The sequence below is a fragment of the Corvus kubaryi genome, unplaced genomic scaffold (assembly GCF_017639235.1).
Source record: "Corvus kubaryi isolate FWS band 111438036 unplaced genomic scaffold, C.kubaryi_AGA036_p1.0 37308, whole genome shotgun sequence".
In the NCBI taxonomy this organism is placed as follows: Eukaryota; Metazoa; Chordata; class Aves; order Passeriformes; family Corvidae; genus Corvus; species Corvus kubaryi.
In genome coordinates, this window is record NW_024581096.1 from 9,860,565 (window position 1) to 9,873,607 (window position 13,043).

Sequence of the window (13,043 nt, forward strand, 5' to 3'; positions counted from 1 at the left end):
TCCTGCTGACCTTGTTGGAGGAGTTTTGCAAGCAGTGTGTCTGTCTCAGGCTGAGCAGCAGACCTGCTTGCTGCTGCGAGTCTGACCAGAAGCATCTGCAGCTGGAATAGCAGGAGTGTGGCTCTGCCAGCAGCTGGACAGTGTTTCTGTGTAAGCTGCCAGGTCTCAGCACCAAGTGTTCAGCAGGGTGATGGTTGACAAAGGTGATAAGCATCTCCTAGGGTCAGCTCATCTCTCCATAAAGCTGCATTCTTGTAGATGTCTGAATGCTGAGCATAGTTAATTGGGGCTTTTGTTTTGAGATTGGGGTTTTTTTAAATGGATGTACCTTAAGAGAAAGAATTTTGTATAGTGAAGTGCCACACATATTTGTATTAAACTCTATGTTGTAGAAAATGGTAACTCCTGTACATAGTCATGTTAATTTTTACATCCCATTCTTGCGAAGAGCATGCAGCAGAATTTCTGAATTTTATCAGTGAAATGCAATGTTATCCTTGGCTTTATCTGTTGTACTTATTCAGCAAAGGAAGGTAAAGAATTTTAGAAGTAAATTTAAGAAGGAAAACAACATTCAGTAACCTTGTGGATGACCAGATGAGACTTGAAATAAAGATTAGAAAGGTTATGTTCCTTGACATTTTTTCAACTCCTATTTTTGCTGGCTATAAAGCTGTGTGTGGAATGATGTTGGTTTGTTTTGGCTTTTTCCTTTGGTTCTACAAACTAGACAGTGCACAATCAGTGTGCAGGGCCAGGCTCTCCTCCTTGGCTCATGGGATTTATTGTGTGACTAGCTTTGCTACCACAATTACTTTGATGTTCAGAGCCCACTGGGTTCATTGAGCCTAAAGGCATAAGCAAGTGCTGGACGACAGTGACTGAGCATCCAGACAAGCTGAAACAGACATTACCTTTCTTTCAAGTTCCTACAAGGTGCTGGTGGGGCAGATGCTGCCAGACAAATGTACTGATGTTGAGAGAAAGGGCAGGAAAGGTGGTTGGTGAGTGTGGGTACAGGTCAGAAATTTATTTTCATTGAGAAAAAACCATTAAAGGCTTTTAATATAGGAGTACAATGCTGATAATTTTTCTCTCTTGTGTTTTTAGGGTCTCATGACTCTTTTAGCTTCTACATCGATGAAGCTTCTCCAGTTGGGCCTGAACAGCCAGAGACAGTCCAGAATTTTGTGTCAGTTTTTGGGACTGTGGCTAAAAAGCTGATGAGGAAGTGGTTGGCTACACAGACCATGAACTTCACCAGCCAGCTAGGGGCAGGTATACGGTATTTCGATCTCAGAATTTCCACCAAGCCCAGAGACCCAGACAATGAACTCTACTTTGCTCATGGTTTATTCAGTGCCAAAGTCAAGGAAGGTCTGGAGGAGATCAATGCATTTCTCACTGATCATCCAAAAGAAGTGGTCTTCTTGGACTTCAATCATTTCTATGGGATGCAGAAATGTCATCATGAAAAGCTTGTCCAGATGCTCAAAGACACATATGGAAACAAAATGTGTCCTGCTATATTTGCCCATGAAGTCACCCTCCAGTACCTATGGGAAAAGGAGCACCAAGTGCTAGTGTTCTACCACAGTCCAGTGGCTGTTGAGGTAGCCTTTCTGTGGCCAGGCCAGATGATGCCAGCTCCCTGGGCAAACACAACAGATACGGAAAAGTTGATTCAGTTTCTGCAGGCATCAATCACTGAAAGAAGAAAGAAAGGCTCCTTTTTCATCTCTCAAGTAGTGCTGACACCAAAGGCTAGTACGGTGGTGAAAGGGGTTGCAAGTGGTCTCAGAGAAACAATCACAGAAAGGTAAGTTTGTGGCTGGTAACGTGTGCTGGATGAATGTGGGTAGAACTGTTTTTCTAATTCCATTTAAAGATGCTCTAGCAGATCCATTTCTTCCATCCTACTGTGGCTACTCAGAACTTGGCATAATCCTAAAATATTTAAAGAGAAACACATTGAAGGACATGCTCTTGTATCGTGAAAGAAAATCTGCCACTGAAGCCTAATGAGATATTAAGGGATTGGCTTAACCTTCTCTTTTTTCTGAATGCAGGTTTTGCTAATTTGTTTTGTTTTCCAAATGTGTCTTTTTTTTACCTTAAGCATTGAATATCTTGCCTAAGATTTCCTTACTGGAAAATCTTATCTGTGTCGCGGTATCCCACAGCGGTAGGGAGGAGAAGAGAGATCCAGCAGGCAGGAATTGTGCAGCAAGATTGATTTATTTAATTATTTTACAACTCTTTTATAGACTTGTTTCTTCGTAGTCTAATTGGACAAAGGATCAGCCACCCCTTGGGGTGATTGGCTAAAATCCTAAAACATCCATTGTCAAAATATTTTTCTACTGTACTATGAACAAAACTTTGCAAGGTCACAGGTGTTCATAGTTTATAGAACTCTGCTAACATCTTCTGTAAGAGAGAAAAGTATCTCACGGGATTGGAAAGAAGCAAGAAAAATTCTTGTTAGCAGCATATTTGTATCCACATATCCGTATGATCTAGATAATTTAAGCTTTTATTTGTGCATTAGGCTTCGGGTATGGAATAAAAAATTTTTCGTTCTGGCTCACTAGCAAAGCCTGATGCTGCAGAATTTGCCTTTACACACCTCAAAGATGCATAGTTTCTCTGTCTCTATACCATCACACATTGTATCGAAGACAGCAGGACACCATCAAAGAGAATTTGACTCCTGAAAGTCTTTCTTCATTTATGATAGAGGAAAGAGACAGCAGACCATTGTACAGGTTCTGTACATGGAATAGTTTGTTGACAGGCCATTAGTTGTTACATTACAAAAAAAGCCGCCTGTGCAAGACATGCATTATTTATACCATTCTGACTTTGATAAATAACAGCCAATTTTGAGCTTAAAGGCATATATATGTGACTATGTTCTTGACAACTTGGTAGGAAAACTGAAATTTAATGCCAAGACACAAGAGCTATTTTCTTTTTCTCCTTAAAAATAAAGAAGAGTTGCAGAGTGTAAAAAACATTTACAATGGGGGTCACTGGCCTGCTAATGTTTTTCTCTCTGCACAGATGTGCCTGTGACAGGAAGGTCTGTGGCAAGCATATCCTGTTCTATGAGATGAAAGATGCAGTGTCTGCAAAGAAAACACGCCTCATATTTGAGAAAGGTTGAGCTATTTTTATGGCAGCTTTCCCAAGCAACTGTGAACTTGAAAAAATAGGTAAAAACTTTACCTGACATTGTACAACAATGACACGGAAGGTTTTATGAGCAGTGGAACATGATTTAGAAGTGCTACTGCACTTGCAGCTGTTGGTATATCCTTCATCTATGTTTCATGGGCTCCATTGGACTGGAGAATCTCCCTCTCTCCTCAGTCTGAAGAGCACTTCTCTATACTAAAATACCGCTTTGTTGATGGGTTTTACCAAGAAACATCTTGTTGTTAAGGGTTTTTCGCCTGGTAAACATCTTTCTGAGTGTTCTTTAGAACATGAAGTAGCAAAATCAGGAAGCGAACAGGTTGTTCTTAAAGCTTGTTGTATCAATAAAATAGCCATCAAACCCCATTTTCTTCATCTTTGGCTCATAATGTGCTTTTTTGAAGTTGTTTGGAAAATAAAGATTTGAAATAGATGCTGAATATGTTTGACTGAGCTCTGAATGTCCAGAGCCTTTGAACTCTTAGTAAGCCTTTCTCAACAGCAAATCTTGAAATTGTAACTAACTTCAAATGTCAATAAATAATTGGGCTGAAAAACCTGGAAATGTTGTTTTGCCAGATTCAAACGGAGATTTTTCACATGATCCTCAATTTTGTAGTCGTGTCTGCTACATGAGAAGTTGTTTCCTTTTTTGCATATTTCTTTTAGCCATTATGAGAGAAATAGACCTTCAAAATAATCTCCAAGTCTAATATTTAGTCTTCCAAATGTGGTATCTTATTTGGAATTTTTATTTTTAATACAAAAAATGCACTGTATGAAGAAACAGGCTTGGAATGTATGATAATGTAGATAGAAACTGAGCTTGTATTTTGAGTTAGCTGCTCTAAAAGTAAACATCAAATATATTCAGAACTGCTCTTCAGATGATTCTGTTAAAAAATAAATAGACAAGCAATTAAAAGATGAAGTACAATTTACACACTAGAATTTACACAGTTCTCTTCAATCTCACTGCCATAACGTTTCAGTAGCTTAAAATCCATGCAAAAGGTATCAAGACCTATGTTCCAGCTGTGCTGTTTTTGCCACTTTGAACCATCACTCAGTAAAGAGATTATTTTGTCTTTTTCAGAATAAATACCCAGATCAAATCCCATCTTTGTGTCCAGGTAGATAATATATGTGCTTTTTTTGCCAGTTACTGTATAGACTTATGTTATACTGTTTTCTCCTCATTAAGAAATACTGGTGAAGAGCCTTACATTAAGAATGCAGTTATCTTGCTTTTGGCAGCAGTTTTGTAACCATACTTTCATGGGGTTCTCCCCTTCCACTGAATTTTAAAAGATCTGAATGTAAATGAATTAGGTTGAATTTTACAAATAGTTCTGGTGTGGGGGTTGTTTTCCGGTTTGATTTGGGGTTTTTTCCTAAATCAAGTATACGTTTAAGAAATGTTTCTTTGGCATTTTAAAATAAAACATAGAGTAATTTCTTTTGTTTTGTTTCTCCATCTTTACAGTGGCCTTTTATATAGTGACTTAGTTTTGAAAATAGAGCAAAGTTTAGATCCTCTCAGATGCAGTAAAACATACCAGGTTTTGATCTCTGAAGTTGTTTGTTAGTCATGAAACTGTTTATGAGAAGAGCAGTGGCTACCTTAGAGGGAGAACATGATTTCCATGGTCCTTGGACATCTGTGAGCAGGCAGGTGCCATGCAGCAATCCAATCCACACTCCATTCTGCTGTTTTGTAGCTTATGTTGGGAAAGAGCACAGTGAAATATTCCTCTGTAGCCAAGACTGTTGGTTTAATGGCTTTTTATCATGTTTGCCCTGTGGTGGTGGAGGTCCACACAGGCACACTGCAGTAGAGCAGCTTTCCAAGGCAATATATTTCAGAAGGAGAAGGGATGTTATTCTGTAACTTGTTCCCCACAGCACAGATATGCAAGCTGTGAGGCCCACAATAACCTCAATTTAAAAAACAAAACATTTTCACGCTCCTAAGACTCAACTCAGTGAAGATATACCAGGACTGTTTTCTACTGATGTTTGCTCACAGGCTTTGCTGTCATCACAGGTAGTATTCTGTGGTACAGTAATTAGAAAGAAGGGGAAATTATAAAGTTACGAAGCTTTCTGTCCTGCACAAATACAAGAGGGAAAAGCCATTTCTTGTAATGGTCTTCCTAGGACCACAGTTCAGTATAACAAATCTTGGTATCACTGATTTCACCTTCACTACTTGAATGAGGAGAATCGCTTGCATGTGTGCACATTATGTTTCTTGGATTTGATGAAAAACTTTGAGGACTCTCAATATGTTTCCAGGCTTAACATTCTGTCACACACACAGTTTAGATGCCAAGAAATGCTCTTTAATTAGCAAACAGTATATGCCAAATGAACTATGTTTGCAGTTCTCATTGAACTAACTTCATAGTGAGGCAGCTGCCTTCAGTATATCTGAAAGGTGCTTGTGACACACCCTTTTGATTAGTGTAGAGCTGTTCTTCCTAAAAATCTAGTTTGCTTTCTGATTTGCAGTGAAATTACTAATTTTATCTATGACACTTGAGACAAACATGATACTCTCTTTGTTGTCTCTGTAGTTTAATAATATAGAAGAAGAATAGCTCTCCTTCAGGGGATGTAGAAATCCAGTGGTACTTTTAAAGCTTTCAAAAAATAGAAAGTAAACACATACCCCACCAATTGTCACTTGATTTCCAAATTAATCTCTAAGGATAATGCTCCCTGTGGCTCACATATGACTAAATCCTTGCCTACCATGCTAAAGCTTCCTCCTTAGCAACCAAACCAAATTAAAAAAAATATATCCTGCACAGGAAAATGAACCTTTTGAAGTGGAAGCAAAGCATCCAATCCACACTATTAACAGAAGGGGTGGTAAGTAGGCCACAGAAGCTGTCAGGAGAAAATCCGTCTCTGGGTACAGTTATGAACTAAGCAGAGTCAGATTTAGCTGGCGAATAGGTGGATATTGTATGAAAAATGATCCCTGAAGTTTCAAGAAGTGGGATTTTTTGAGTCAGTTACTGATGGTGCCACACCTCCGTCAGCTGAATTTTTTAGTTTCTGTGTGGCAGGAAGAGTGGGAATTGATATTTTAATCCACACTTCATACTGACTGATGCCATTCTTAAACTATTTTATATGAAAAACAACAGAAATAGCAACTGTGGCAACTGTATTTTCCTAATTGTCTGCATCCTTCCTGATTGTAACCTTGATGTCTGTCTCCATTGTGGGCTGCAAGAGAGCAGGAGGCTCCAGTGAGCTGGTTCAGATTTAGGACTCAAGAAGCTGATGTGTCAGCTCTTTAGCTGTTGAGAGGTGAGGGGAGACTCAGTCTCTCACTAATGTGTGTGGTACAAGCACGCCTGACTGCACCGTGTTTGCCTTGGAACACGGCTGTCTTTTCCTTTCTTCTTTTGTTTTTTTTTTTTATTTCCTGACCTCAGAAGGCACAAAATGTCATTCTGGTATATTAGTAGGCAATTCAAAAGCACTCTGGGCAATCCAGACAAATCCTTAGTATTTCTGTTCTTCCTCAAAGTATCCTTAATTACTTTTCCAGTCTTTCTACACAAGAAGCAATCTCTGTGTTTACACACAGAACAGCACAGGGAGATTTCATTGGAAGAATCTATCTACCACGTCAACAGGCCTGCTCAGTAAAATCCTGAATGGGCTGTGTATGTGTAGTGGCATTTCATCATTGGACCGTCTGTCTGCATGAGAATTTTAGTATGGCATTCCCACAGGAAGGGTTGTGTTGTTGTTTGATGGCTTTGGTCATGAACCTGGAATGGTATTAAATTGTCACAAATCAAAGGAGCACAGATTTTTAATAACTTTGCTAAAGTATTTATCTACATACCCACCAGTAGCCTGTGGGATTTGGTGACAGAAGAAGATTGGCATGGTGATCACCACAGTGACCTCTGTGATCAGTGGCTTGGCTTTTGGGTGTTCATTTGGGGTAGTTGTCTTGATGTTTTCTTCTGGCAGGTATAGGTGTCTCACAGTTTTTCCCTCTGTTTGATGTGCTTGTGAGTTTTATCATGTTGGGCACCAAAACACCTGCTTACAGTTACATTATATGCTGTGTGACTGCTTGTAAATATACTTTATGTTTTCCTGTCACTGCACTCTGGGCACAGTGTGACCCTACACATACAGACAGCAGCAAGTGTTCTTCATCACAAAAAGGAAATGTTCATTCTCTCCCCTCCACTGCTGTAAGCTGTCACTAACATCTACTTGTCTCAAAGATTTCACAGTTCAACTTACGGCTGCTGTAGTGAAATTGCAAATGTCTCATTAAGTCAGTTGGGTTTTCTTTGATCTTTCTGCATTACTCAGATCACTAAGGAAACTCAAAAGCTAATAGATGCTAACAAGTGCTGACCCCAGGGAAAATGCATTTGCTAATGCTGGGCCTGATCTGTGTAGCTGCTTTTAGTTCATTGTGAAGGAAATGGTTCCTTGATGGGTTGATGCTTCTGCTCTTCATTTATAAGGTACAAAATGAGCACCGAGATTTACACAAACAAGCTTTTCCAGATGTATTCACAAAATGGTGTTCAAGTTGGTAATAATTTTCTGTAAAGCAAAGATGTTTCATACAAACTTGAGCAAATACAAACTCAGTAGGTATGGCAACGTCCATGTTTCTGTGTTGTGTTAGCTCTTGCATGCTGCAAATCATTGTTTTCAAGACTATATAAGTAGATCTATAGGCACATCCTTGTCAAATTTCAAGCAGAGAACTGGACAGTTCTGGACAAACTATCATGCTCATTAGGTTTGGAAGTTTGAATTTTTAATCTTCTGTAGTTGCTCCACAGTCCTAGAGGGGTAGGATGTGAATAGAAATTGTCAAAACAAAATCCTGTCAGCTCTTAAAACCATGTTGAGCATTCTGTATAATTTCTGATAGGTTTGAGCAATTCTCAGCAGCCTCTAAAGCCTTGGAGGGCTTTCAAATGCAATCTGGAGAGAATGCATCCACACTGTCCCTGGAGAGGTCACCTGCATACCCCAGCTTCTGCAGCAGCTATCTCCACTTGGCTGGTAGGAAAGGTTTAAGACAGGACAGGGTGTTAAAGAAGCCTTAGCTACAGAAACCCCTTAAATCTATTTTCAGAATTCACACCAAGCCTGCAATTAATTTCATTAAATGCTTCCCTGTGCTTACAAACAAGTAGCCTTTGCAGACTGAATGAACAGTCAGCCCTGCAGGCTGCAGCCAGGGACGTGTTGGATAAAGCATGCAGAGGAAGCAGTAAGGGATTCTGGCACACTGGTGCCACATTTGTACAAAAAGAGATCACTGCAACAGGGGGCTGGAAATAGCGAAGGCAGCCAGGCCAAAGGTCTTGCTGCTGTACCACCTTCTGTATGATGCAGAACTTGCATAGTCCATAAAAATGCCCATGCTTTTCTTCTGTTGAAACAGAGGTGGTACATTTTTTTTCCCTATGAATTTGGTAATGTCTGTGGGTTGCAACGTAATTTTTTCTTAAGGAGCCACTGTCTCTGTGAAAGGTGCTGGTTTCATGAATACAAATCCTGCAAGTATCTAGCCTTCTTTTACTGATCTTCTCTTTACACCTTTACGGTTAGGCAAATGTTTTCTAATTCTATTTTCCTCCAGGACTGATATTTTTTCTTTTTTTCAGGGGATGAGGGGAGGGCTAGGTCTAACATACAAACTTGATGTAGTCAAAGATTATAATAAGAGTTTGTCTGTAATTATAATGATATAATTGCATGTAATGTCCCAGGCTGTACAGTTGCCCTAGAGGGCATGGCCTGTTATATTAAAATGCCTTTGAGTATTTATTTCAGACACTAAGAAAAATAATAAAAGACATATCTATAAGATGCTGAATGATCATACAGTGGGATTTGACCTTTGGCAATATTTTAATACCGTAGCTGTTGATCTGAGGGTCTTTGTAACTAAGCAACTGTCATCCAGAATGTATTATATCATAAAAGAGTATTAAGATATGAAGACTAAGTAGTTAGAGTGAAATAGGAGCCATGGTGAGATGCAGGCACTTTCCTATTGAACATTCTTGTTTTCTGAGCTATAGCACAAAGGATGAACTTTACCATGATTTGTTCCATGGTGGGGTATTGAAACCTGCACTCTGCACTCTCAGCTCTGTGAGCAGGCACTGTTGTGTAGTAAATCAAGTATGATATTAGATCTTGGGTAACAGACATTAATTTTGCAGCTGGACAGCAAAGAAGGACTGCCATGGTTCTTTATTCCCTTCCTTCTTGGATTTAGAATCAAAGACTCATTAAGAAGAGATCTCCAAGATCATTGAGTCCAACCTTTGACCGAATACCTTCATGCCAGTAAACTGTACAACTAAGTGCCATGTCCAGTACTTTCCTGGACACTTCCAGGGATGGTGATTCCAGCGCCTCCTTGGGCAGCCAGTTCCAATCCCTAATCAACCTTTTAGTGAAGAAATTCTTCCTGATGTCCAGCTTGAACCTCCCCTGGTGCACCTTGGGGCCATTTCCTCATGTCCTATTGCTGGTTGCCTGGCGGAGCAGGTCAACCCCACCTTAGTACAACCTGTAGAGCCTTGTAGAGAGCAAAAAAGGCCACCCCTGAGCCTGTTTTTCTGCAGGCAAAACAACCCCACTGCCTCAGCCACTCCTCATTTGACTTACTCTCTAGACCTTTTCTCAGATCTGATGCCATTCTCTGGACTCACTCCATTACTGCCACGTGTTTTTTGGAATGAGGGGCCCAAAGCTGGACACAGGATTTGAGGTGTGGCCTCATCAGTGCCCAGTACAGGGGGACAATCCCTGCCCTGGTCCTGCTGGCCACACTATTGCTGATCCAGGCCAGGATGCCATTGGCCTCCTTGACCACCTGGGCACACCCTGGCTCATGTTCAGCTGGTGGCAACCAGCACCCCGAAGTCCTTTTCCACAGTGCAGCTTTCCAGCCCCTCTGCCCCAGCCTGTGGTGCTGCCTGGGGTTGTTGTGACCCAAGATCAGGATTCAGCACTTGCCCTTGTTGAACCTCCCAGCATTGGCCTCAGCCCTTTGATCTGGCCTGTCCAGATCCCTCTGCAGAGCCTTCCTGCCCTCCAGCAGATCAGCACTACCACCCAACTTATTTACATACTCTGATGTCTGAAACTGGCTTCTTTGCTTTTCCAGTGAGACCTGCTCAAATTACAGCTGTGAGGCAAGGCTGTAATCCCAAATGATTCCTGCAGGTATAGTAGTGTACTGTGTTGCTTGAATAATGGGGAAAGTAACGCAGTTTTGTGCTCGCAGCACGAGCTCTGGCGTGCCCTCGATCAGAGAGAGTCCAGCGGCGTTACTTCTGTGCATCGCAGAAGCGACCTCGGCATCAGGAAAGACACTGGCTGGGCGCGCTCGCTGGCTTCTTTGTAGGGAGACATGGCAGGAGCCGATGATCTAGGCTCACGTTAGTTCGGAGATAAAGGAAGAGAGAGGGGGTTCTGGTTTGGCTTCCAACAGGTTTATTGTCAGAAGTTTAGCAACCAGAATACGGCAGTGATCTTAAACTTCCCGAGAGCCTTTTCCCTCAGTTTTATAGGGGGTTTGAAAACTGCGGGGAAAGGGGAAAACAACCAGTGAGTTACAAAGCAGGGGGCAGGATACAATTCAACAAGATCCAATGGGGGAAACTGGGAGGCGGGAGTTACAACAAAGAACCCATGAACAACCAAGTAAGAGAGAATTTTCCTGAACAAGGGGAGGCAGTTTGGACCCGGGCACAGCCCAGGGGGGATGCGGCTTAAGCTTCTGAACCGCCCCTCAACCCACCCTCCGAGTCTGTGTCTTGGGGAAACTTGATCTGTGGGAGGGTCTGGGATTGATTGGCATCGCGCTGCCCCAGCCCCGCAGTGGGCTGCGTCATAGCAACATCTCCTCCCTTTTTATTATATTGAAATGAGGGAGGGGACTTAAGGGATTTTAAAACCAAACACTTAAAAATGGGAAGGGCTAGTAAAATTAACAACACCATAAACAAAACCCATACAAAACTCCACATGTCTTTGACAGTGGAGGGAATCCGGCTGCTGAAGCTCCCAGTGCACAGGAGGAGCTGCAGCAGCAGGTGGGACAGCAGCAGGTGGGATGTCATCACTCAGTCAAGGGTGGTAACTTTAGGAAAAGTGTAACACAAATATAATTAACACAAGTACAATTAACTTAAATAACAATAGCTCCCTTGGGCTCCCCCTCTTTCAATAAAAACAGAGAGATCATTTTTGGGAAGGAAACACAGCAGGGAGTCTGGGAAGGGGAGGGTTTGTTTTTCGGGCCTGGAGGAGGAGTCTTTTTCCTAAGCGGTTTGGTTTTTCTTCTTTTCCAGGCTGTGGCAGCTTCTTTCCTCTGTTTGGCATCTGTAGGTGGTCTCAAAAAGGGTTTGATCCACTTCCCAGGGATCCATTTTGGACTCTCTGGGGTGGAAACACACCCATAGCCTCTACCCCAGGTGACTAGGGGGTATGGGCCACGTATTTGTAAAGTCTCAGGGTCCTTTATTAGGACCTCAGGTCTCTCACTCAGTTTATGTTTGGCAGAGTTTGTGAAGTGTCTCATGATGGGAGGGTTGGGTTCCTCATAGGAACAGTTTAAAAAGTTCTAAGTGAACAATGCTTTGGAAAGTCTTATGATGGGGGCAGCGATCTCATTGCCGCCTTTTTGTTGTTCTCACAGTCTTCTTAGTGTTTGATGTTTCGTTTCCACGATGGCTTGGCCTGTGGGCGAGTGAGGGATGCCAGTGATGGGATCCACACCCCACTCACTCACAAATCTTTTTAATTCTGCGGAGGTGTATGCTTGGCTATTGTAAGTTTTTTATTTTCCTTGGTGTCCCCAACACAGCGAAGGCCTGGACTAAGTGGTTGACAACATCTTTGGCCCTCTCTCCACGATGGGCTGAGGCAAAGGTTGCGCCAGAAAAGGTATCCACAGAAACATGAATATATTTTTGGCGGCCAAATTGGGGGAAGTGGGTGGTATCTGTTTGCCATACCTCACAACTGCCTAGGCCTCAAGGGTTAACCCCTTGACCTATTGATGGAAACTGATGTTTTTGGCAGTTGGGGCATGTGGCCACAATAGCTTTTGCTTGGTCTCGAGTGAGGTGGAACATTCGGATGAGCGCTGGAGCATTTTGATGAAACGTGGCATGGCTCAGCTGGGCTTGCTGGAATCTGTTAGGCAGATTCGCTAACTCGATGGGCATAGCTAGGGCATCTGCTCTCCTGTTTCCTTCTGCAATAAATCCTGGCAGGTCAGTGTGTGAGCTCTCATGCATGACATAGAATGGTTGCTTTCGGTGGGAGATCAGTTGAATCAATTTTGAAAGCAAATTATGAATTTCTGAGTTTGCAACCTCCTTTAGTAAGGCTCTCTCTGTCCTGGAAACTACACCTGAAACATAGGCCGAATCAGTTATCAGATTGAATGGCTCATTTAATCGTTTAAATGCTCTGACCATGGCTGCAAGTTCTGCCACTTACGGGGATCCTTCGACTACCTGCACATCAGACTCCCACTTTGGAGTGCAAGGATCCTTCCAAGTGATTACAGATTTACAAGATGCACCAGAGCCATCTGAAAAGATTGTCAGGGCATTTAATGGGTTTCTGCTTTGAATTTCTTTTGGAATCAGTTTGAAGACCAAAGTAAACAGTCTGTGTTTTGGATGGTGTATAGAAATTTGGCCTGGGTAGCTGTCTAGGGTGAACTGAAGGTGCACATTGTTTTGAAGGAGGTTATCAAGTGAATCGGTTGTCAATGGTAAGTAGATGCATGTAAAGTCAGA

General features: G+C 41.9%; 1 protein-coding gene across 1 annotated transcript in view; it reads left to right on the forward strand.

Annotated features, from left to right (window-relative positions):
- The window catches only part of PLCXD3 (phosphatidylinositol specific phospholipase C X domain containing 3), an 86,194-nt gene that overhangs the window by 47,664 nt on the left and 25,487 nt on the right, over positions 1-13,043 (forward strand). Inside the window, exon 2 of the mRNA XM_042028432.1 lies at positions 1,111-1,819. Coding sequence (XP_041884366.1) covers positions 1,111-1,819 — 709 coding nt within the window. The remainder of the gene's footprint in view (positions 1-1,110; positions 1,820-13,043) is intronic.